General features: G+C 29.6%; 2 protein-coding genes across 5 annotated transcripts in view; both read right to left on the bottom strand.

The window, feature by feature from the left end:
- Positions 1–18,738, bottom strand: part of LOC132927810 (uncharacterized) — a 41,638-nt gene extending 22,900 nt beyond the window's left edge. The window contains exons 1-10 of one of the 3 annotated variants that reach the window (XM_060992398.1): positions 18,135–18,738; positions 17,867–18,008; positions 14,659–15,194; positions 14,386–14,562; positions 14,152–14,270; positions 13,893–14,091; positions 13,622–13,754; positions 12,383–12,759; positions 12,094–12,294; positions 10,699–11,303 (exon numbers count right to left, since the gene is read on the bottom strand). In XM_060992398.1, coding sequence (XP_060848381.1) covers positions 10,699–11,303; positions 12,094–12,294; positions 12,383–12,759; positions 13,622–13,754; positions 13,893–14,091; positions 14,152–14,270; positions 14,386–14,562; positions 14,659–15,194; positions 17,867–18,008; positions 18,135–18,215 — 2,570 coding nt within the window. In that variant the 5' untranslated portion in view covers positions 18,216–18,738. Of the gene's footprint in view, positions 1–10,698; positions 11,304–12,093; positions 12,295–12,382; positions 12,760–13,621; positions 13,755–13,892; positions 14,271–14,385; positions 14,563–14,658; positions 15,195–17,866; positions 18,009–18,134 lie in introns of all 3 variants that reach the window. The other 2 variants (XM_060992397.1, XM_060992396.1) reach the window with 2 other exon arrangements.
- A 2,381-nt stretch (positions 18,739–21,119) lies between these two features.
- LOC132926740 (saccharopine dehydrogenase-like oxidoreductase) lies at positions 21,120–27,489 on the bottom strand. Of its 2 annotated transcripts, none has more exons than XM_060991129.1 (10): positions 27,296–27,489; positions 25,891–26,162; positions 25,346–25,536; positions 24,965–25,094; positions 24,687–24,748; positions 23,862–23,992; positions 23,040–23,292; positions 21,938–22,075; positions 21,731–21,825; positions 21,120–21,669 (listed from the first exon to the last, which is right to left on the bottom strand). In XM_060991129.1, the coding sequence occupies exons 2-10, from the start codon at positions 26,132–26,134 to the stop codon at positions 21,561–21,563; spliced, it is 1,353 nt and encodes a 450-aa protein (XP_060847112.1). In that variant the 5' UTR covers positions 26,135–26,162; positions 27,296–27,489; the 3' UTR covers positions 21,120–21,560. The 2 variants fall into 2 exon arrangements, with proteins under 2 accessions (XP_060847112.1, XP_060847113.1); XM_060991130.1 differs by lacking the exon at positions 27,296–27,489 and adding an exon at positions 27,071–27,204.
- Positions 27,490–27,706: the final 217 nt, after the last annotated feature.

A 27,706-nucleotide genomic window follows, 5' to 3' on the forward strand; every position in this document is an offset into this window, starting at 1 on the left:
ACGTACGAGCTAGGTATGATGTGTTCAAAATTTTTAAACGAACAGTATATATAATATCACGCGACAACTGTAAATATACGTCATTACTGCACGCATAATATGTATATATTGTATATATATATCATAATATATATACTAATACTATATACATATCATCAAAGGGATCGCTTGCTATTGCCTCCATATGAAAATTGAATCTATATATACTAGTGGGGCACCGTGTTTTTCTACTCCTAGTTGACTTGTAAAATGCGAAAATAAAATGACCCACCAGTCACCTTGTACATTAAGTAGTGTATATAGTCAGTAGACCTGAAAAGCCACAGCCGCAATAGATGAAAGGGCGCGCAACGCAAGTATACTAATTTACTGACGGCGGCCTTTAAACCGCTCGATAGACGACAGTCATAGAAGTTTTTGCGCTGAATTGAATGAAAATTCAAAAATGTTAAAGTTTTGTTTTCAGTTATTATAATTTACAACTATATAAGTACCCTAGTGACCTAGTAGTTTAAATATTATTTAATACTATTATAATAAACCTTAGGTATAAAATATTTAGTGTAAGTAAGTCATCTAAGTATATTATATATATATATATATAAGTAGATAGTGCGTTCGTCACGTAAGGTATGACTTTATTATATATAGTAAGCGATTTGCGATTACGTTTTTACCATTATTTCAAAATTATATGGAAAATTCATGACTTTCGTCCCATCAAATAGAGCGTGTTTTACGTTACACGATAAATAGCTTTTATCACGTATATAGAAATCAAAATACCCATATAAACCAAATTATATAGCGTTTATATATACATATAATATGTAGAGTTCAAATATTTGCAATTTGAAAACCGCTCGATCACACGATCGTTCATATCGCACAAATCATAATCGGCACGGGGTGTGGGACAGTATTACCTTTATTTTATCGTGGCTGCAACATACAGATATAGATGAAGCGTAGAAAAACCTCCACGAGTCCAGGTCATCGATATAGCTATTGTACCGTGAAAAATACAATATAAAACTACTTTGAATCTAATGGGAAAAAAAATTCTATACCAAGCAGTTATAAATATATATGCTATATAGAGTATGGTAATATCAAACTTTAAACGCTTATGAAATTATAATACAAAAAGCAATTTTCTTGGACATTTATAGTTTCGATATTATAATGTATAATATAAATTACAAGTCGAGAATCAAATTTTAAACTCTTTTATATTAAATATTTATGAATGTACATGATGATGTTTATAAATAATAATAATATAAACTGGAATATTTTCAAGAATAATAAATATTTGTGTAGGAGCTCATAAGTTATAATGTGTTTCTTTGTATAGCGCATATAAATTAGAATTTTGTTTTTTAACTGTATTTTAATAAAATATTATCTCAATTAAAATTAAAAATGTAATAATTTTTAATTATAATTAATAATATTGATTATTTATGATTTTTTTTTTTCATAATTCTAATAAATCAACATATTTTGATTGTTTTTAATAACTTTAGATTCGGATAAAAACACAGGTGGGTGTGTGAAGATTTATTGGAACGATAAAAATACTTGAACATTTCATAAAAGGTATTTGTAAATTTAAAATTTAAAAATAGTATACACGTCGTAAAATCTTATACTTGATCAAAGTTTTTAATTATATTTTACTGTTAAACGAGTAATTAAAAATTCAAAAAGTTATTCATAAAAGAAATAACGATTTAACAATTTAATTGAAGTAGATGAGTCCAGGGTTTATATACAATATTTCAATAATTATTTAAATTTTGTGCAGTAAATAAAAATATTGTGATTTTATGATGTATCTAATAACGCATAATTATAATTATTATAGCAATGTTTAAGCGATTTTTATGGACATTAATAATATTATTACCTATCATAATTTAATATTATGCCGTTATGTATATATTATAACGATAGCTTATAATATTAAAAATTATGTGACACAATCCAACCTAAAAGCCAAATCAGATGATATTATTGAACTTATATTGTTGTTTGATAGGCATGGTGTTAATTCGACAATCAATTTATAAACAATGTCAATAAAAATCTGAATATTTTAAGTAGTTCGTATCAATATAATGTAACGCTAAATTAAATATAATAATAAATACATAAGATAGTAATTTAACTTTAATTTTGTGTAAAAATGTAAGTATAAAACCTACAAAAGTTACAAATTAAATTTAAAATATAAAATGGAGATACGTTTTGCTGTGAATTAAGTTTCTCGACTGTTTCAATTATATTTCGTACTGCACTTAAGTCACTATAAAGTATGTTGTAAATTTTATAAGTCATTGCATACGAAAAATATGATGATTATTCTGAGCGGAGACAATGTGTCAACTTCTATTTTTTTTATTAGTAATAAAGTATCTATATTAAACTATTTTGTACAAAAATATTGATAAATATATGATATTATTATATCATATTAAACAAGGTGTAACAAGACTATATGACAAATGTCCATCACAAATGTTACTATATTTGTTAAATAGTCCTGTTACACCCTGTATTGTTATTTGTTATTAATTTATATAAGTGAATACCACATATTGTAAAACGGTTTGAATAAGTTCGTGGAGAATAGCTCAAAATATAAGTTTATTAATTAAATAATAAAATTATAAAAATTGTTTGAGAATAAATACTTATGAATTCTAATATATTATATATTATGATACGTTTGAATATCGTTCCAATATCATAACAATTTGAGCTTCAAATGAACAAAACAAATAAACAAATTAATATTGCTTTACACTAAACTATTTTTTTTAATTTCGATACCTACCTAAATAACACTTACTATAGTTATTATACATTTTCTAGTAACTTCTTTTATTCTTACATATAAAACAAAAATTAACTATATTTTTAAACTAAAAAAAATAGTGTTAACATATTTTAGTTTTTGCGAATTTCGATAAAATTTGATCTACAAACAGTTCATAAAAAATAAAATAAAAATAAATATAATTCGAAATAAATGTAAATAGAACAAAAAAATCAAATAATATTTTGAAAATCATTTTGGAATTAAAATAAACTATATTTCATCAAAAACTACGTTCTCTTAAATATTCTTGTTTTTTCAAAGTTTTATTCCAATTATTTTTTACTTTTGATCCAATATATTACCAAAAAGAACTCTCCAAGTTTAGTGAGGACAAACACAAAACAAAATAAAAAGCAACACACGTTATTGTAAAAGTATATCGCTCATCAGAATTTAAAACCGTCTTCATTAAATTAAAATATGTGCTATTTTAAAACTTTAAATTATGTTTAAAAAGTTAGCTATTTTATAATTATTATTATAGTCAGTATAAAATGGTAAATAATTAATCCGTATTCATAAATATATCTGTAAGCGTATATATTAAAATACTCTAAACTTCGAATTTAAATAATTTTAAACGATAGTTGAAACTTTTAATATACACTGTATATACTCTGTACTGCATTTTTAGGTCTTATAGTAATAAAAAATTTAAAGAAAAAAATAATCGTTATGTAATTATGTGTATAATCTCTAATATTAATTCAAAGCTTTCAAATAGCAAAGACGCACTCAAGGTTGGGTTAATCCAACTTTCAGTACTCTTTATAGTATGGTACTTATTATTTTATATAATGAATACTACAATATAAAACCACACAAAATCTTAAGAATTCAAGTATATACCTACTAATATACTATACAGATGACAACTAAAGAAATATAATTATAAACTACGGACAACAGGAATCCTCTATAAAAACCATACAGGAATATTTTAGTTTGGTAAAAATATAATGTATAAATCGGTAGTATTAATTTGTAATAAACAATAACAGTTGCTCGTTAATAATAGTTTAAATAAAATGTTCAGATACGATATGAATCGTTGCAAAATATCAAGAAATGTACTATTATTGCTAGGAAGATTTAAATGATAATAAACGCACACATTATTAACTGTGAAAAAAAAATAATCATGTTAAGCTTTGTTTTTTAAATATTTACATCACAATATACTAGAATAAATATTACCTAAATTTTAATTCAATAAATGAGTTTTATACTTTTTACGATTAGTATCATAATATTATGTTATAAATTATAACTAATAAAATACCTAATTACTGCGATAAATTAATTTTAGATTGATTTTATTTCAACAAAAGTTCGACGTCCCAAAATTAAGATAAACGATGCACAACCCTACAATGTCTAAATAATAATTTCCCAAATTGAATACTGTCATACTACACATTTATAATCAGGGATGGATATATATGGCCACCGGAAAACTATGATATACAATTAGTTGAAAGGAATTGTGATTAAATACTACCATACACACACACACACACACACACACACACACACACACACACACACACACACACACACACACACACACACACACACACAAATATATAAATTATTAAATTATAAAATGTTAGTTACACAATTATGTTTAGTAGGTACATAATATTATAACCACAAGTACCAGTTTGTAGAGATATATTTTTAAAATTTTTAAATAAAGACAGTTCAAATGTATAATATTGTTATGTTAAAATGGTTTATGTATAGATCCTATTCTATACTCACGTATGGATTTATAAAATTGTCTCACCCTTTCCGAATTCTAATCTCGTATACCAAAATCAGGGAAAAGCAGAAAAATTGTTTTTAATATTTATTTAGAATACTGATTTTCCGTAGGTATAAAGTAAATATTAACGAACAACAATAAATGTATAACGAAAGAAACTTTTTAGTAAAAAACCAAATTAGTCTAGAATCAAACTGGTAGACGGGTTTTTTTTTTTTTACATTTCCTGTTAATTGAATTCCGTAGCATGCGCGGCTGCTGCACCATAGCATTTATATACATTAGGCCTCGACGTGTAGTGAATGCAGTAATGGCAAATGGAAATATCGTTTTAAAAGGGACTGACTGTACAGGAGGGGGTTGAAGTTCAATGTCCAATTATAATAACCATAATAATAACATTATATTTATGTGACACGCGGTAATTGGCGGGTGCGCAATTAATATATATAATATTAATAATTGGTGCGTTGGATATACGTGTGTAGACATGGTGGTGGTGGCTGCGGAGGTAGTGGTGATGTAACGACGATAATAATATATAATACACAACCATAACAATAATAACGTCGTGTATTATATCGAGAAAGTCAATGGTAGCGGGGGACGTGGTCGTTTGCAACGCAGAAAACGAGTTCAGTGAGAATATAGTGGCTGGCGGCGGCAAAGGCCGTCACGGGAAAGCGGAGACCGCGCGATTTATTATTATTATTCGCGCCTCGTCTCACCCGTCTACCCGCCAGCCCGACGGTCGGTCGTCTGCCGCCGAGAGCCGCCGGTGATGCGCAAAACACCCTGCCTCCACCAAACCATAACGGCGGCAGTATAACGGGACGAGATTGCAAACTATATACGCTTGACGTGAACGCTACACACACACACACACACACATACACACACACACACACACACACATACGCATATAAATATATATATATATATATGTTGCCTCACTGCAGATAAAAAGGCATCCGTGGAGGGGGTAGTTACGACCAGATGGCTGACGGAGGGGAGGACAGTTTCTGCTCTCGTCGTGACGGGCAGAGGAGAGGCAGCCGCCGCTATTATCACCCCTCGCATCGTTGAGCGAGCTGGTGGCACGGCGCTTAAATACCACCGCCGTCGCTCACCCGGCCAAACGCCCTCCCCACCCACCACTCATCACCAAATAACCCGCTTCCGCCCCCCCCGCGACTATCACCCCTTCCCTCCTCCCGATCGGAGACTAAAGCCGGGCAAAAAGTGTACCACGTACACAGAGACGGTGGCGACAATTGTTGTTGTCGTTGTGTGCTGCGGAACCGAACAAGAGGTGCAGTGGAAACAACGGATACGGTGAAGCGGGGGAATAGGGCTGCAACCGCGCGCGGGCCACACCCTCGTCGCACCAAAACACCGCTCCGGCGTCACGCCGCGCGAAGGCTCGCTCGCAGGCTGCCAGCTCCGCGGCGACGGCGGCGGTCGACCGACTGGCCCGGGGGCCCGGGCTCAGGCCGCAGCCGAATAGCCGCCGCTGCAGCCCCGCGCCCCGCGCCAACGCAAGCCGGCGACCGAGTCCCGGGGATATTTTCGACGGCGCGAGTGCCGCGGCCGCTGCGCAGACGCCGCTCAGCGACGACGCTCCTCCTAATATACGCTGACAGTATTTTACACAGCGGCGGCAGTACGCTGCACCAGTTACACCCACCCCCGTCCACCCGCGCATAACGCTAGCTAGCTGGTTAGCGTACCGCCACCGCCGCCGAGCTGCTGCTTGGCTGCTGGCGGCTGCTGCTGCTGCCAGAGGTTCCGCCGTAGTCCGTTCAGTCCGCGGCCGGCCATCGCGACGACCGTGCCACTCGTGCCGCGTACATTAAAATTATAACATAGTCGATAGTTTATAGATAATAGTATATGTGTGTATGAGCACTATATATTTATATATTATATAGTGAGCACTCGGTCTTAGTACATTTTTTTTTCACAGTAATACAACACGCGCGTAGACTCGGCCCTTCTGTCCTAAGACGAAACGGCATCAATTCAATTTTTAAGTTTTTATTTTTTTATATATTTTATTATCGCAAACACACGATCCCGTGACGATGGAGCACCGCCACTAAATACGTACGAGGGGGCAACACAGAGGTTAATCTATCAAATCTACACTGTATAATGGTCTGAATATTGTTGTAATCGTCGTAATGTCCGTAGTATACAATATAATAATTATAATAAAATTATATTACTTATAAGTTGTATAAGTAGTTTTTAAGTATGAAATGTGTCTGCTGTGATTTACTTATTACTAAAAATATGTACATCGTTGTAAGTGTCTTTTGCATTATAATACGTAAATAAATTGTTGGCACGGGTATTACGACGACAGTAATAGTTATAGTTAGTAGGTAGCTATATTGTTGTATAAATAGATCGCCTACGACGACAACAACGGTGGTTATTGCTATGGACCAAAATATTGTATTTTTTTTTCATATATATGATAATATTGTTATATATAAAATATGTCATACACATCCTTATTATTATTGCTCTAATGGTCATTATATGTCCATTTTAATTAGTTAAGTCCAATAGAATTACGTTTGTCATTAAAGCGGTACATTTGCAGCATCTTTATGGAGACAATCACTTTTCGGCGTCGAGATACTAAACTACTACTACCACTACTTCAACTGAGAAACGCGTGTAGCTGTAGCTGGTTGGATCTGGGCCAAATACACATATATTAATTGAATTGTGTGCGGTAACGGCAGCGTGCGTAAAGACAAATACAAAGTTTTTATATGGTTCACTTCGTTCCCGGTTATTATGTGTATTCTCACACATAATTTTCTGGAGCTGTGATTGCGATGCTTTGCTGTTACTGCCGCAATTACATTTGGTCCCCTTCAACCAGCTGTAGCCAGCACGCGAAAAACTACAATTTCCACCAAAAATCATCGTATCTCAATAACGTGCTTTACTTATTTAAGATTAAATTGAATGTATGTATTATAATTCAAACCCTTTAATGTGTTTATATTATCCTTTAATATTTGTAAATTAATGAATATTATATATTTAAATTATGATTATGTTGTATAATACACGCGTATACTTGTAATAATTTATAAAAACGATTTTATGTGCATTTAATTTTAATGTATATCAATCGCAGTTTTATGTATTGTAATTTTTAATTTATAGATGTACATAAACTGTTTATACCTCCGTCAATATATACGATAGTGTTTAGCGGTAGTTTTTTTATACACATAAAACGCGCAAAACGACGCCACCCTTAAACAATATCTTAAGGTGTGCAGGATTTGCGCAACCTAAAACTTCCAACACGCGAAACAACCCACAATATTCCTTTTCTCGGACGCTACATCACGTGACTAGTTTGAAATAATAAATAATAATGGAATTAAATTTGTATACCTTTACTCACAACTCGAAAGAAATGTATTTGTTTCGTTTCAAATTCAACTAGCATTTTTAATCTGTAGTAGTAACACGCAATATACGCAAACACATACATGTAAAACGTTAGCGCGTATTGTAAAACTTTAGTCGTGAGAACCATAATAATTTTAAATGACGATAAAACGTAAATATATTCGTGATTCAAGGCGTATACGCATCAAAATCTTGATATACTGCATGTGTATAATAGACATTTTCGAAATTCCAAACTCCAAACACACAAATGATTACATAAAAGATACTTTTTCGTAAGTACACGTAGAACACGCGTGTGGACGCAGCAATCACTGCTATTAGCTATTAGTTCACTCATATTATTCGCAGCAACGCAGTGTATCGAGAGCATAATTCAGTTTGATTTTTATTGTTGCGCATAAATGGACATAAAATTATATAACCTAACTCCATTTTAATTAAAATAAAAAAATTTAAGTTGTGTTGATAAGTATATAGTGTCGGAAATTCGGAATGACAATTGGCGAACAGTTATGACATTATTGATAGGGAGGTATGCTAAACGTATGTATCACAATGGTCCGGTAAAGCCTCCCCCTATACTCCTCAACCACTATACAAAAGGGGATGATTATAGAGTCAGCGCTTCAGTCCAATACTAGTGCAATACGATGGTGGTTGAAAGTAGCACATGATATCCGAGGGGCTTCTTTTTCTGGTTTTGTCCCGTTTTGGGACACACTACCACAAATCATGGGTACTCCAATCACTGCACCCGTTCACGAACAATGCCATCACATCAAATGTGCACGATCACCGAGTTCCCCACGACCACACCCATGCCCACATCGGCAGTGTGATCGAACAAACTGCTGCTGACCACAGTCTGTACACAATTGATAGAAGTGAAACACCAGGCTATATGTACCACTAGCCATATAATCTTCCCCGTTACCGTTGAATTTTTTTTATTTTTATTCTTTGCTACCTACTATCCACTCCTAATGTCCCACATGTATATATATATATACACACACACAAAATACGCATACACAGTAGCGTATTTACGGTGGAAAGGGATGTTCCCGAGTTCAAACCCCCCACAACAAAAAAAAACATGGATCTATGTACCAACGCACCATAGGTTTTTAAGTAAAATATTATTTATAAATTACAAGAAAATACCTAACCAGTATCTGTGTACAGAGTTATCGATAAACAAATTATAAAAATATTTTCCACAATCCACATATACCATAATAGTAGAGCGCCGGTGACCGATGTCAACACGTAGTCGACCGGGCAGAAATTCGTCACGGCGATACGGTAACGGCACGGCAACATTTTTCAGCTATAAATTAATATTGTTTGTACTCATTTTATTTCTTATTTACTCCTAATTTCAAAGTAAGATGAAACAAATAAGCTTTATCATATGATTTTTAAAAATTTTAACCCCCCCCCCCCCCAAATAAGTTATTTAGAAAATACGCCACTGCGCATACATATACTGAAGTTAATGTGAATTATAAATATATACTTGAGAACCATACAAATTATAATCCAAATCTAATAAAAAGTACTAATTTAAAACATATTTTAACTGCTTAGTCGATAATATGAATTGCAGATTAAAAAAAAACGTAAATTTGGAAAACAACTTACTTATTTTGTTTGTTAAGTGGACAGAAAACCAATAAAACTTAACATATTGTAAAAAAAAGACTATTTATATTACTTATTTAATCCAGAACTTTAAAAAAATTATTATTTTTTGTTAGTATAATAAATTTAATTTTCATTACAATCAAATTTTTAAATTCAAAACGTTTGATCATTAATCAAGATTTAAATTTTTAATTTATAAGCTTAAGTTTAACTAGGATCACTCCTATGATGCATTAAAATATTCTCAATTTCTAAAAATAATTTTGAACTCATCACATTAATAAATAACAAAATAAGTCAGATAGAGAATAGTCAGAAATACTCTTAGACAGTCAGTGACATTATGTTGATATCTGATAGCATTGGAAAAACAATTTATTATTGTTTGGTTAAAAAATAACTAGCTTGGGAAAATAAAATCAATTAATTCGTGAATATTCCAACTACAACTAAAAATCCCTATTGCCGATAGCGGATTAATATTCAATATGCCAAAACTTATTTAATCCAACATACGATCCACAAAATATATAAAAAAACTATTTATATTATCTAATATATAATATTAATTAATTGTTTGCCACTTAGTCAAAAATCATGGATACTTGAAACACATTAACACGAATTATTCAAAATTATAGGAAGTCGACTATTACAATGTTTAATAGTTTTATCAGAGTTAAACAAGGTATAAAAAATAATAATAAACGGTCAAATCACATGAATTGTACCACTACCATTTATATGATGATTTTATGAAGACAACTTCGTTTTGTAAATCGTATATTAGACCCCTATTACCCTATTGCAAAATCTACAGAGTTTATTTAACAACATAAATTAAATGCAATTCTTCAAGTGTTTCACTTATTCTGTTCTAACTCAATTCTTAATATTATAATTAACCGTAAAAGTTTAAGCTAGTAGTATAAATGAATTTATTACTCACCCTGGATTACCACGTAGTGCTGCATGTTGCAACGGGTTGAAACCATTTGTGTTAACTACCATGAGATCAGCTGATGGTGATCCTATAGCAGGAAATCCGAGTTCTGTAGCAGTAGTAACTTGATTTTCAACTGCTGCTACAGCATTTTCACTTGTTTCTATGGATTTTGCAGTTTCCCCAGAAGAACATGCAATGGCAGAAGAGCATGCAGTGGCAGTAGAACATCCAGCAGCACCCTCTTCTTGATTACTAATTACAGAAGATCCACTTTTTTCGTTTTGCACTTCGGTTATAGCAGCATTTGCAACATTATCGTCCTTAAGTGTTGCACAAGCATTGGCAGCAACATTGGTTGTTAAGACAGTATCTGATACATTTGAATTATCCCTCAAGGCAGAACTTGTCATAGCTCGCCCTATAGACACTGGCACAGGCGGTAAGCGGTCGTATGCACGTTCGCATCCACTCAAAACATTGGCAGCAACAGCACTCGAAGGTATATTACTAGTGACAATGCTTCCACCTCCTCCTTCCATTAACATGGCTACGATATCATCTCGTCTACGGGATATGGCATCATGTAGTGGTGTATCACCCTCGTTGTCCTTTTGACATAACAGAAATAAATATAGTTAATAAAAATATATCATTGTGAAGTCTTGGTTTTCATTTAATAAACAATAATGATTTATAATTTCCACATTATTAAATAGACAATTTAAAGAATACTACACTAAGATTTATCATAAATGTCTATTCTAAAGGGCAATATAAAAAACATTTTCTGTATTTCTGGGGGATTAAGCAATAATATATTTTGTCTAAATGTGGAAAAATAATTGAATCTAATCTACAGTCTTTTCCATATTTTAGTTTTAAAATGAAACGAGTATCAATAGAACCCTATAACATAAAGGGTACAAGCTGGGCCGGATTGGTCTGGCGAGTTACCAAGGAAAACTCAACGGACTGCTCAAAATATGGGCTAGTTTTAAGTGTTTGGTCTTATTTATTTTTTATGTTTGTGAAAAATTAGTACAAACATTGGTAGAAAATATAATTGATTTGAATTATTTTAACTGTACAGTAGCTGTAGCTGTAATCAAACGTTAGAAATTACTAAAACTCGGTAGGCTGATAGCTTGTCAATCCGGCTGTGGGTACAAATAATGAAACTAAATCCTATACAATGTGTGACATGGTTATCATTTAAAATTTCTGTAATATTAAACAATTTAAACATATTTATTTAACTTTAAAATAAACGTATTATTTTATGGCTATTATGAAAAAAAAAAAGCTAATTCCTTATAAGTAAGTTATCTTTTAATTTATTATCCATACAAATATAAAATAATTGTTAATTGTATAATATTAAAATTAATTAATAATAACCTGCAAGTTTGGTAAGCAATTGAGACGTAACAGGATACGGCATACATCAGCATACCCACGATTAACAGCAATGTGCAGAGCAGTTTGTCCTCGTTTATTGCGCGCATTTATATCAGCATCAAAAGCAGCACACAGTACATGCACCACTTGTGGCTGGTTGCCAAATGCAGCATGATGAATAGCACGATCACCATCTTTATCCTGCAAAAAATTTAAATACAATATGTTATGTATTATGGAAGAATATTTTAATTGCTAAAATTAAATAACAATTAAATAATTTCTGTACCTGAAATTCAACATCAGCGTTAAACTCTCCTATTAACACCCGGCAAACATTGACATGGCCGTTTTGAGCAGCAGCCTGCAGAGACGTATGGCCACTACTCACAAAATTTGTCAGTATCAACTCCTCAGCAGTGGGTGGACGTGTGTAATTACAACACATTGCAGCTTGTCTTGGCGTGAGAACATAACTAACTGTCATCGGCTCTTCAGATGGTTTTTGGTTCATTTGACTCATTTTAATTTGTCTTTCTTTCTCCAAAATTCTACGACAATTTTGGGCATCACCATTGGCTGCCGATGTCACCAGCTCACGTCCTATTACATCCCTTTCACGAGCTAATCTAAGCCGTCTATCGTTTTGAGTTTCGTCCCGATTCCCTAATTAAAATATTAAATAATAAAAAAACTTTTTAATTAAAAATATAAGAATAAATTAACTAAATTAATTTTCAATTACAGTTAAAAACTGGTACTATTTAATAAGAAGACAAGCACACATTTTTAGATTGATGTAAAATACTAATCATTATTATACAAAAATAAAAATAAAATCAAGCTTCTACACCAAAATTATGTAACCAATGCCAACTATACACTATCCAGCAAGAGAACACGCATTCCCAAATGATACCCAGCCATAAGCGAACCAGTTTTGATAGCATGGTGACTTGGAGGGCAGCACAGAATCGGCGCATTCTCTCGCTGGAAAGACTATAGTGATCCTACCTTTTGATAAATAAATATATTTTATCAGAAAAAAATATAGGTTTGAAATCAATTATTAATCATCTCAAGTTTAACTTAAAAAGTATCCAAACCATAAAATTTATAATTTTAATATTTCACATTTTATCTGTCATATTAACAATTAATTATTTTTTTTTATTTTTATTTAATCTTCCAAAAAATAAAATACAATTCATATGTATCGTAAATTATATTATATTAGTTTATATTTTTATATATTATAATAACTTACAGCTAATAGTTAAATAAACCAGATAATATTATTTAATGATAATTTTACTATGGTTTATTCCAACTTTTATGCATTAGGAATATTAGTTACAAAGTAATTATTTAGTTTATTTTGTTTAACCCCCATATTTATAAATTTTTTTATAGTATTCATGTTTATTAAAATATATCATAAACTATTTTTATTGTATTTTGGTTAAATTTTTATAATTTGGTTTTGCACTATATATTTTAAATTTATCAATTCCATTATCACACACACCTTCCGCTCCATTATTATTTGTACTTAGTAGGGTAACTGCTCGTGGATTATAAGTCCAAGATGTATTGCATACAACTATCTTGAGATCACCATCATCATATACTTGTTGCACATAGCCAATTTCACCCAAAGTCTAAAAAATAAAACAATTATTTTAAATTATGTTAAACGAAAATTAATATTAAAATTAGATGACATCTTCAACAAAGTATCATAAAATAAATAAGTTGATTTAATTAAACACAGAATTTACTACATTACTAAATCTTACCATAGACATAGCATCAGCCCATTCACCGTGGCCTTTTTGCAAACGACGCACATATTCCACATCATTAGAAATCTTTACAGTTGATCCTACTCTAATAATCTGTCCATCATGTGATGTACTTTCAGCTGAATTTGAACTGCCTGCCACTGGATCACCAAGTCCTGCCACTTTTGTAAGTACAGCCGCATTAAACGTCCACCTGTTGCCACTTGGATATAAAACAACAACGTCATGATCTTCATCAATACCAACCACTGACCCAATAGAAGCATTTTCTAGAACTCCGCCTCCCAAACATTCATCATACATGCCATCTGTCCAGCCTCCATGATCTTGTTGCATAGCTCGTACAACGTCCAATTCCAAATCCACTCTTACCTAATAAAAACAATTTATTATTACATATTATAATAAATTAAACTTTTTTGTACATTAAACAAGTACAGAAAAAAAAAAAATACTAAAAAAGAAAGGTGGAAAAAGTTCTTCTTACCCTATCACCGATCTCTAATTGTTGATATTGTAGATGATTGTGTAGATGATTTAAACTTAACACTCCTGGCTTATGCTGGTCATTCCGCTGTTGGTGCTGGTGTTGGCCTAACAATGGCAGATGGTCTCGATATACAGTTGTTGATCCTTTAGATGGAGATACACATTTCAAGTCAGACTAATGAACAAAAAACATGAAATATATGAATTTATCAAAATACTGTTTATAAAACAGATACAATTTATGATGTGTAATTAACTAATAATTACATACCATTCCTTCAAATCCAACACGATACAAGTTCTTGACGCACCCAGCTGTATTACCATTAATATCCCATTGGACATAGGCGGCTGAGCGAACACTACCCGTTACAGCAGACCAGTCTTGAATTTCACACACTTTACCACGTTTAACAATTGTTTGTGAAACAGCATTGTTCAAACCCCTTTGGTTAACAGATCCTCCATCTTGATCATCCCATTGCCAGTCAACACCACGCACAACCCGTGAACCAGGGAATATACCACGCAATGTTATTTTTTTAGATTTTTTCCTTTGGTCTAATATAACTGGATTTTCACCAAGACTACGGGGGTCTTTTAATAATTCTTTTGGCACAGGCTGTTGGATCAATATAAACCTATGTCGAACATTGTGTTTATCACTATGATAACACATAAAGCACAAATCGACAGAACTATCACTTGAAACCTCATTTCCAGGACAGTTCATGCATTTCCAACGATGTCCAATGATAGGTGACTGTTTACATGAATTGCAAACAACTCCTTCATGTTTACTATGTCCTATGAAAAATGAAAATTCAAACCGTGAATATTTTTGATACAACAATAAAAAACAAAAACAAAATAGAAACAGAAATTGTAAACAAAATTTGGTTTTTAAATATATGTTCCAGATAATTATTACACCTTAATGATGTTAGTTTAAACTTTGTTTCATTTTCTAACTAAAATATTCATAAGTTATGAATCATAACCAATTAAAAAATGAATAAGGAAATGTTAAACTAATACCATACATAGGTTTTTTCATATATAAATTATTAATTCATTAAATTTTTTTATTATAAAACTTAAAAATACTAAATAAATAAAGATGCTGAAAGAGTTTAACTAAAAACATATGATTAGCATCTATGTACAACTTGAAAATTTAGCTATAAAATAAGATATGTAGTTATTTTGATATACTATATTATACTGAATGATTCTTTTACCAAACAACACTTATTATTTCAAAATCTATAAACTTTTTGAAAATATTTTATTAAAATTTAGGTGAACAAAGTAGTAGACCAACATTTTGAGGAAATTTTAGTGAAAATAACACCACTTACCCAAGCTATAAATAATTATAACCCGGGTTCAGGATTTATAGCATTTGCATATCCATCATAAATGTTATAAAAAAAAAATAGATTTTTAACTATTTATTTTTATAGATGCATGATTTTTAAATAATCCATAAGAAAAATTATGATGGTATTTCGTGCATTTTGATAAAAAAGAAAAATTATGAAGCGTCCCGTGCTTTTCCCTTAAAAATAATAGTAGGGATACGCTAAAATTTCTGAAAAATTAGTTGGAGTACTCCATCCCTTTGGGTCCCTCACCAAGTCGAGGCACTGAGTAAAACATAACAGGGTGATATACAAATATGTTTTAGAGTAGGGATAATTCAAGTATAAAATTTTATTTTGCACTTTTTAAAATTTTTTTGCTATATTGACACAATGATTATTTATTATTATTTATGTTCAATGATTATTAACAATTTATGGAAAATATTATTGCTCAAAATATATTAGTTAAAAAATGTTGAACGATTAATTACAAAATTTTTGTTTTGAGTATAGTACGATTATTTGTATATCTGTTACAACAATGTTGCACATTAACATAATTTATAGATACTCAGCAGAAGCAATTTGAAACGATCAAACACATACACATCGTACTTATTTGAGTTGGTTTATTGAAAGACGTAGGATATGCGTACTACTTATCAACAGGCTACATTTGTTAACACTCGGGAAGTGAAGAAAATAATCTAATTTATTGTGTGATCAATAGAGTCTGGATTTTTATGCAAAAACATATTTTTAACAAGCATATGCTGTTTGATGGGAGTAAGAAATGTTTGCATTTAATAACCTGTAGAATCTATCAAAAAAAGTTTTTTTTGCATATTAGTGCATATTTTGACTTCAGAGAATATTTCAGAATATTTTAGTACATGGTACATATTATAGAATATTTTAGCATATTTCCATAATATTGGATTATATTGAAGAATATTCATCATATATAAGACAATAATGTAACATAAGATATAATTATATAAATAATGATAAATTATAAATTCATAATCATAATCAATAATCATATTGCTTTTTTATTTTTTTACTTATTAGTTAGTATTATCAACATTTTTCAGAATATTTTTGGGAATATTTAATCAATTTTAGCTGCATATAAGCATCATATTTCAAACGTTTTAACAGAATATAAATCCAGACTCTAGTGATCAATAAACTGCACTAATATGTCACAATTGTTGCCACAATTATAGCTTGTTGTTATTATTTAAGAGTTCAGTTCATAGTTTGCCTGTGCGTTTCATTGTTTTAATTTTAAAATTGAATAATAAAAATGTCAAAGGGAAAACAATCAGTATGTGGTCATTTAAAATTGTTATAACAGAATTTGGTTCTGATACTTTATTTTTTAAGTGCATATTTTAAGTTGACCGAGTCATATGTAAGTACATATTTTAGTATTTTTAATGCTAGAAGTCCAGAACTCTACTAATAACTCATCCAAATTTAGATTTTCATGTATCAAAATACTCCCAAAAATATTCTAAACATGAAATTAAAAGTGTATGTTGTAATTAAAAATAGTAAAATATTTAAAATGTATAATGATAAAAATATGCTTTTCAAAAAATTATTTATTAGTTGTTTTATTTTGACAGGAAATTATATAAAAAATATTAATAGATTTTGAAATAATGAGTATTGTTTCATAAAAAAAAAATCACCCTATATTAGACACAAATAACAAATAATTTTATTTTTAAAATAGTATGAGAATATAATCAGAAAAATCTAATGAAATAAATCAAAATCTAAGTTAAAACAATTTAAATATAACTTTTCTAAAACTGCAAATTTCTTTTAGTATATAACTATATATTATTATTAGGTTAGTAGCAAGTTTGTTTTTAATTTATTAAATTGTATTACTTTTACAATATTAGTTAATAATAACAATTACTTAAAATTTACATACCTATGTAATGTTTTTATCATAAAAAATGTAAAACTATCTTTTACCTAAATCAAACTGAATATTATCAATATTAATATTGATTATTTCTAATAGATATTAATGACTAAAAAGCAAGCAGATGTCTGAAATTTAAAGTATATTTAATAAGCACAATGTCTTACCGGTTGGTCCACTGTCGTAAACACGCAAATCATATTGACCGGAACATCTGTAATTGGCTGCTATTCCATTGTCCCAGACTACAACAACTTCTTCATGAGATTCAAAACTCCTGACTGTTCCTAAAAAGCCTTCTCCTCCATCCTAATATAAGCAATACAACAATAATATTAAATTGCAAAACTTTATCGTTACTGCCAGCCATCCATATGAAAACCTTTATTATAATCAAATAATAAGCAAATTAGCGAAAATTCGATTTGAAATTACCTGTTTGTTCCATTTCCAGCTGGGACCACGTATGACACGAGATCCTACGAGATTCAACAATGTCGGGCACACTACTGACATCGCAAAAGTTCAAATTAGACACCACCGGGAATGTCGTAATTGTTCGCTACCGTCCAAGCCACCATGCTACTTTACTGTAGCAGTTCAGCAACGAACGAATGTTCGACAAATTTTCAATCAGCGAACGGTAATCCACTAATCATCGGTTATATGCAAATCAACAGATACCACAACAACGATCTAACACTAAACAGTAAACGAGATGGAAATCACCGTCGTTTGAGGGAACACCTGTCGCCGCTGTCGAATGACGACTACGATGATTGCCTTCGCCTCATAGATCAATAGACGTTTTGATGAGAAAAACACACACACACACACCCATAGACGCACACGCACACAAACACGCGCGCGCAAAACAAAAACTTATGCTGAGTAGAGTCGATCGCGCACGCACAGACGCGTATTATACTGTATATAAGTCAAAACTATGGAACGGCGGACGGCGGACGTATATGTTATCTATCTTGCACCTCCATAGCCAACCAACACAAGAAAAATATTGGGTTATAGTAATATATCGAATATAATATACTGTTGCTGTTTGAACACGGTCTCGTATCATCATACTGTTGTCGCCGTTGTCGGTATCAGTGTTCACCATAACAGTGTCAACAACAGATGGTTGTCCGCAGTGATACCCTAATTCTACTGAAGTAATGAAAGATGAAAATATATAAAAAAAAAAATCAAATTCGGAAATTTTCAAATTCCCAATTAGGTACCAAATGAAATAAGAAAAGAAAAAAATCCCACCAATCTAACTTCAATACTAAAATATGTCCGGTAAAATAACTGAATTCAAAATTGTCAATTATCATGATTGTTGATATTAAATAATAATATTCACAGATATAGATAATAAGTTAATTATCTGTGTAAATATTTTTTAGTTGTCAAATAAAAATTATCATTATTTTAATTTAAGCGTACCACTATAGGCGGGAATCGGGGGGGGGGGGGGGTGCTCGAGGGGACTAAGCCTCTCCAGAAGCTTAAAGTACAGGTCTTAGCATTATATAGGTGTAATGAGCATATATTATAGTGCACAGCCCCCCCCAAGTAATTTCACCAAATTTCCGCTTATGTGTACCACATTGATTATCCTACGATTATCAGTCCCAAAACTAAAAAAAAATGTTAAAATTGATCTTTATAACGAATTACTAGTGTTTATTTTAGATTTTTGAAACGTCATTCCACGTAAGAATTTTTAAAAACCAAAATATTCGTTTTCAACATTTTATAAAAATATATAAAACAATAAAATTTCTGCTATAGATTACTAACCTTACACAACTTGATCTTAGCAATAAGTGATACCAATAGTTGAATAGTACCATCAGCTAATCAAAAGAATATGCTATAAAATGGAACAGTTATCTATTATATCAATACTTAATATTTTAATAATGACAACTCTTTTATAACGTTCAATACCTTTTGGTCATAATATTGTCATTGACTTGAAGGCCTCTTTGATTTAGTAATTTTTTACCAAAGCTTGTAATTTGCTGAAGCCTGTAGCAAACAAATGCTATACGTGTGTCCGTGTGTCTTCTAAACTAAATTAATTTTTTAAAAATATAAATATTGAAAGTTTATAAGTTAGGACTTACTTAGGATAATATTAAGTAATCAAAAATATATACATATAATATTTTCAATGTATTGTGTAGTATGTATTTACATATATTAAGGTTAAGATCATGACTAAATAATTATTTAGTTTATCTAGTCATGGTTAAGATTATATCCACGTATTCCGTCTAGAATTATTTTTAAGTTTTACTCTTCATGTCAACATTGTCAACATTGTAAAATCAACTTTTTTGGGCAGACATGACAAAAAAAATATTTTTATTACATTTATGTTACTTGAAGTTTAAAAACAATTCTTACAAAGTACCTAATGTTGTGGTTGTTGTACACAGATACCTACATTACTAACCTACACTGCCATAATGCAAACTCATACCATTACATTATTATATCATTGTAAAAATATAGCCAATGTAGGCATTTCAAATGTTATAATTATAACCATTTTAGTTGACGTTTCATTCAGTTTTCACCAAGTGTCTTGAAATCAGAAAATTCAAGTATAATAGTCATCATACAAGAATACAAATCAATTATTAAGTATGACTGTATGATTGATATAGGTACATTTATAATATTTGCTTAAGTATAAAAATAAATTTTATACTTTTAAATTTATATCACAGCAAACTAATTATTTTATAAAATTTTAAATTGTGAATTATTTGTTATAAAATAACACGAATACAAATGATTTTTTTTATTTAGGTAAGTATTAATTTAATTTTAACTTGTTAAGAAGTCATACAGTGTTTATGTGTAAAAACAAAATAAAATTTAAAAATATGTGATTTAAGTATATTTGACAAATAGAAATGGGTTTTAAAATTAATAATTATAAGTGAGTGTAATACCTGTATGTGTTGTCTTACAATAAAATAAAATCTAAATTTAAATTGTGCATAGTTAGAATTGGTATAAATTGAAATTTCAATAAAAGTCTATATAAATGATCTAGATAATATCCTAACATTTATGTTTATAGGAGAAAAATTAACAATAATCTTAATGTTAACAATACTAAATTTTTTTTGGTAAAAATTTATTTATATTACTTTTTATAATTGAGTGTTTAATTAAAGACTATACTGAATATTTTTTGAATATTATGAGACATAAAAAAATACAATTAACAAGATAACAATAGAATGAAATTATTTTTGATAGTAGAATATCACGTTATTTGTAAATGAATTAAAAATTGAGGATTATGGAATGCTGCAGACAATGTTAAAAAATCTTTTACAATATAATATTTTTAAATAAAATGTCATAAGTCATACTTATGAAAAGACCATAAAATATGAATACATACAATTCTTAATTTTTTTAGGTTTTATTTGATTATACATTTACATATTAACCAATTGGTAAATCGGTTAATATTTATATCAGTTGTATAAAATAACAATCAGTCATAAAACTATACTACTTTCTGTATATAATCTTTTTCGGAATGTAGGTGTACTCGTATGTCATAAGATACAGTATGATTTATAAACATAAAATAACAAAAACAATAAAACATTTTAAATTTTGTTAGATAAAGAGTTACATAATATTATGGAAAACTAGGTTAAACAATCACAATATAAAATATTAAAATAAAATAAAAAAAAACAAAAACAATTTTATTTTAACATTTCTAAAGAAAATTTTAATGGAATAAATTTTGAATATAATGAAAGACAGAAAACAGCTAGATGTAACAATAGACTAGACTTAAAATAATTCTTGTTGTTCTCAGTGAGTAACTAAATCAGATTCAATTTCAAAATCTGCAGCATCGTGATCCATTAAACGTTTCACAAATTGTGTATTACGGAATGCAGAAGCCGGTGTTAAAACTCCCCTATACAACATAATATTTTAATAATATTTTAATCTGTGTCATTTAAAAAAATATTGTATACCCTTTAGGAATATTAATTTGATCTTTTATTATAGTTATAGCTCCCAAGACAACAGCTTTACTAGTGAATCCATAACCTGGGTTTTTAGCTTTGACCTATAAACATAAAAACTTCAAAGATAAGTCAATCAAAATTGTTAATATATATTATTGATTTGTCTATGATATATCAAATTTATAGTGAGCAATTAGTAATAATAAAAATTACCTTAATAACAGTTTGTCTTGTAGAAGTATTAGATGTTGTTCCTTGACCAATCAAAGTTAATGACATGCGTGAATTTTCCAAGAGTTTTTCATTTGGACCTGTTTTTGTAGCAATCCCGAATGAAAACCATTTTGGATACTAATTTTGTATAAATAATATTCATTGGTTTTATAAAATACTACTATTAATTATTAAAGCAGTCTTAAGGCATGACCCCAGAAATTCTAAGGAAATCTAATAAATTCCAATTTATTAAATAATATTATAAATTTAATTTTTAATTTTATAGAACTGATAAATTTACATTTCATCTTCAATTCAATATAAGTGTAATATTTAATTAATTTAATGGAGGTAAATTAATTTTTAATCAACCCGTTTTTTATTAAATTATAAATAATCAACTAATTACAATCTATTCAGAATATTAATAATAAATTTATGGTCTATGTAGAATAGCAAAGATTTTTGGTCTATTGCCTGGGTAGGTTCTTATTCCTAACAGGGTATTCATATTTAAGTATTTTTAAAATATATTTAATCATTTATTTATTGTTTTTAATTGAATGTAGTAGACTAATTTTATATAAATAGTTCTATTCTATTTAAAGTACTCCAATACCAGTAATCTATAACCTGCTAACCCTAGTAAACGTTTTAGTACCCTTATGACAGGGTAGGTAGGCCACATTAAATTAACCTCCTAACTTTAATATGAGTAATTTTATATTTTTACATCCCCGCCTCACCAATTGAGTATTTATTTTTTTTTTACGCTGTGAAGTTTTTAAATTACTCACCACATTTTAAAAACTTTGGCGCCACTGCAGTACATACATTTTATATAATCAATTTTAAAATGATAGATTTTTATAGAACATAAATGTTTAACAATTTTTAATATATTATGTATTACACTTTTTGTTAAAAAAAAACTACCATAAGTATTTAATTATAACTAATATAATATTAATAAGTGTAATATAAATAAGTGTTAAGAAATAAAGATATCAAAATTGTATATTGAAGTTGAAGGCTTAGAAATATTTTAGATTTACAAAACCTTAAGACTGCTCTGCTAATAATGACTGGATTATCCTACCCGAACAAGGAGAATTCTAATTGGTTCAAATGCAGCCATGATTGATAACAGTACAAATATGAATAAACCAATAATAGCTGATATTAAACTACCAAAAACCATATAGTTTCGAACATTAAAATTATAAGGCAAATTATCTATAGTTTTGGCATGATGCACTGATCTAGCAATAACAGCTTGATCTGGTTCTGGGAAAGCCAAACACCATTCTTTGGAGTCAACTTGCATACTGATTTTCCGTCTATGTAATATCCTAAAATTTAAAATGAATTAGTTTTTAAATATAATAAATTTAAATTTATTATTCAATAATTATTCTCATATATAGAGAACATAATATTTTCACAGTTGATTGAGACAATGCATATTTCTATGATAGCGTTAAAAAAGTATCACAACTTTGAATGATTATATTTTACGATAGTCTATGTACCATGATTAAGGGAAATTTTTAAGATGTCATATACCTCCATGACACATTATTTTCATATTACAAACACTTAACAAAATAAATTTGATTAATCTATTGATAAAATATTGATTGATCTATTATAAAATTAAATGATAAGAATATGACCTAAGACCACACTTGGATACAATATAATACAAATATTATCTAAGTTAATAGTTATATTAAAAAATATTTTGTATATTCTACTGTTTTTTTAAAAAACATTTAAAATGTAAAAATAAGGTTCATTTTTATATTTTTGACATATGAAAATAATGTTATGCTAGAATAATTAACTAGAACCTAGATGCATTTCTTTTTTAATTTAGTGATGTAATTTTAAAACAAATGCATTATAGAATAATACATACTTGGAAACATTCGGTTTTACTCTAGTTATTCCCATTAATTCATCTAATAGATTTCGGTAGTATAATCGTTGTTTTTTAGTAGCCAAATGTAATATAGCACTTATCCAAGTACCATCGTGTATCAATGCACTCTAAAATACAATCATAGGTTATTAGGGTTTGGAATAAAATAATCAATATATTATATAAGCCTTTATCTAGGAAAATTTTAAAATTATATAATAAAATAACATACCAATGACTAATATTTCTAATTTAAAAATAAAAATATACACATACAATCTTAGTATATTGATCTTGATAAAACTTTAAGTTACATTTTATGTAATAAAACATAAAGGAAATACAATAGTATTATTTATCAATAATTATTACAAAATGTATCAATATTATTTAATTATTGTACCATATATTCAGATATTAATATTATATCACACAGATGTACACGGTATTTTGTCATTTTTCACACCTTTAAAACTTATAGTGTCATTTTCTAGCACTTGTGTATACTAGTACCCACGAGAGAACAACCATAAAAACTTGATTATCTAAACTGGTCAAAACAATCATTGAGATGAAAAGTTAACATTTGTATAAGAATAGAACTATGGTAGGAGAAAATTAGCCTGCCAATACTTACGATTGTCATTATCGCTAACTATTCGATTCGTGGAATATGGTTTTATTCTATTATGGGCTATAGTATAATTAAAATCACTATCATAATATGGAGATTGTGTTATCTATTAGTCTGGCCATACTAGTGATACTTTATACTACTTATTAGTTATTATAATAATATACGAATAAAAATATATTACTCACATTAGTTAATACATACGAACTGCTATAAAGTTTCATGTATATGTCAACATTCTTCAATTCACCTGAAAATAAAACATAATTAATTCAGGCAACTATACTCCGGCCCAAGAGAGATCAGTACCGCATTTCGACCAAAACTCGTCCGATTCCGCGCATACCTCACTCATTTATCCACCGACAGTGACGCTGTCGGCCATTTTACATGCGCGTGAATATACTGATCTCTCGTGGGCCGGAGTAAATATTATTTACTCAATATCTATAAACTGTTGAAATACCACTAAAATTTTTGTATAAATATTCCACACCGAGGTCAGCAGGCACACTCTCCATACCAAGTGCACTAACAATTATTGAATTGTTTTCTTCAGCTTGTTTATTATAAATATACACCATTTTCTCCATAAACTATAATTAGAAATGTGTTATATAATTGAATAGATATTAAAATAATAACATTTTCCAAGCATAATTTCATTATATTTGTCAGTTCTCAATCATACAATAATCATAAAACAAAAATGCAATATATCTGTAACTAATATAAATATTTAACATGCTTTTTAAAATACTATGGTATAATGTATTTGTAGATACTTAAAGATCCCGAAATAAAAACATCAATTAATCTAAATTTTAACAACCTATATATCACTTACTAATGATTCACCAGTTACATCTACATAATGAGTAGATGTCAAAACACAAGATTTGACTACAACTTCTCCATAGATATAGTACGGTCCAGTACAATTTATAACCACGGAAGTTGTTTGAGACATTCTCATTATAGTTTTAATATCTTGTACATCGGCATAAATAATATCAATTTTATTATCTTCATAACCATCTATATAATATTTGATAAATATATTAAAAGTTTCTAAAGATAAGTATTAATACCTATAGTTCTTTCTACACCCTATTGTTTATCGTTAATCTTACTTTGAACAATAAAATATTTTATATAAACTAAAAAAAGGATACAATTGATTTTTATTTTCATTAAAATAACTTTATTGCTGAAGACAGTGCTTAACATCATTTATAGAAACGAAAAACACCATTGTTGTTTTAAAAGTTAAGAATTTAAACATATACACAATGGTTTTTAACGTTCCTTAAAAAATGAAAGCTGTTATCTGTAGATTCTAAATTAATTAATTATTTTACAGTAATTATTATAGTAAAACAAAGAACTTACCAATAGTTTTATACATTTTATCTAATACATCTTGTAATTTATCAGTGTTACGCCCAGCAATAGCCCAAGTCAAATTGTAGATTTGAGAAAAGTGACCCATTTCCATAACAACAAATTGTCCAGTGAATCCTGAGGCGCCAAAAACAATTATATCGTATTTGCGTTTTGATTTTAAATTAGCAATTTGTTCATTGGCCAGATTGTGTTCAACAATGGTTTCCTGGTCGAGTATTTTACTTTCCATTTTTGCTACTAAGTTCTATGTTGGTAATCTAAATATATACATTAATTATTATTTAGATTAGCGATATTATAAGCAGATACCGAGATTCTGATAATAGTTGGGTACTGGTTTGTTATAGCCTCACCGTAGCGAATGAAAACTTGTAGCTCCATCACTTAGGTTTGTATAATAAATAGATGGGTTTAAACATAATCAATTTAATCATGGGTACAATTTCGTGTACGCAAACTCAAGAGCTTCCACACAAAATGTAGAGAGAATGTGGGGTTCAGCCAAATAGGACGATAAAAAACGTAGAGGAACATATTTTACTCATACATGGTAGAATTTATGAGGCGATCAAAAACAAATAATAGTAATCCGTTTGAAAAAGATTTTAAAAGAAGTAGCAGAATTTTGGGAATCACGAAAAAAACATTTTTATACATTTTTTAATTTATTATTAGATTATTAGAATTATTAGATTAATATATATTAATAAATACTCATTATTTTGTATTTATAGGATGGCAGAGAGATAAAAAACCTAAGTGGTAGGACAATAAAGTTTTCACTCACTGCGGTGGGGCTATGACAAACCAGTACCAATAGTTGAATATAAAGGTCTAAGGTACTATACCGCTACCTACTATGTTAACCATGTGATTAACATGTTAGTAGATGTATTACTATAATATACCAAATTATTTAAATTATTTAACTATTTCAATGTGTGGCTAGGTAGTTGTTAATTATCATTAAAATCAATTTATTTAAACAATATTTATATAATTTAATGGATAGTAAGACATTGATCACATAGATTAAATTGAAGGGATAACTTTTAATTACAACGATTGCACACAAGCAGGTGAGAGAGAGGTGATTGCTACGAATTTCATCACCCACATTTAGCACGAGTCCAAAAAAAATAAAAAATAATCTATTTATCATTACCACGGCTTAAGATACACTGGTTACACAATTAATTCTGATATGCTGACATTTTACTTCGTCATTTCGTACATATTGTTCAAGAACATCATGGATCTCTCTATGTGAATAATAGTCACGCACAAAGACCGGACGCTCTCGATAAACCGTGTATGATGACGTACCTATTCGTATCTTACCAGAACAACTCATTTTAAGTGGCTAATGGTCTAATCATGTGGTACTCACCTTAGATGCTAAGTCAGAAAAACAACTATCATAGAACACGTCTGCGTCAATATAAGACTTAAGGGGAAATCGATCGAAATTGAAATGTCAAACGAAAGCGACACGTTAAAAAATGAAACAACACGCAGAAAAACTACAAGTTGTTGAGTAGTGCATATTGCGCATGTTGTTTTTGACGGAAATGACGCTAGTTGGCGTCCCCCTTCCCGCTCACTAACACCAATCGGCGAGTATAAATAATAATAATAATAATAACCAGCTAATCTGTTATCAAGTACTATAAATGATAATACAAGAAACTTATGGAGGTAGTTATATCAGAAAGTATTATTTGAAATTTTAATTTAATTTGACTAATTTTAATTTTAATGAACTATGGTCTATGAACAATAGATCATTTTAAGTATTAAA

Source organism: Rhopalosiphum padi, chromosome 3 (assembly GCF_020882245.1).
Source record: "Rhopalosiphum padi isolate XX-2018 chromosome 3, ASM2088224v1, whole genome shotgun sequence".
NCBI lineage: Eukaryota > Metazoa > Arthropoda > Insecta > Hemiptera > Aphididae > Rhopalosiphum > Rhopalosiphum padi.

Coding starts and splice junctions, on each gene's coding strand:
- LOC132926740 (XM_060991129.1), bottom strand. CDS start 26,134: ATGGAAAGTAAAATACTCGACCAGGAAACCATTGTTGAACACAATCTG. Junction 24,749..24,964: donor TTTATACAAAAATTTTAGTG/GTATTTCAACAG, acceptor TTTTATTTTCAG/GTGAATTGAAGAATGTTGAC. Junction 22,076..23,039: donor TTAGAATTCTCCTTGTTCGG/GTAGGATAATCC, acceptor ATACAAAATTAG/TATCCAAAATGGTTTTCATT.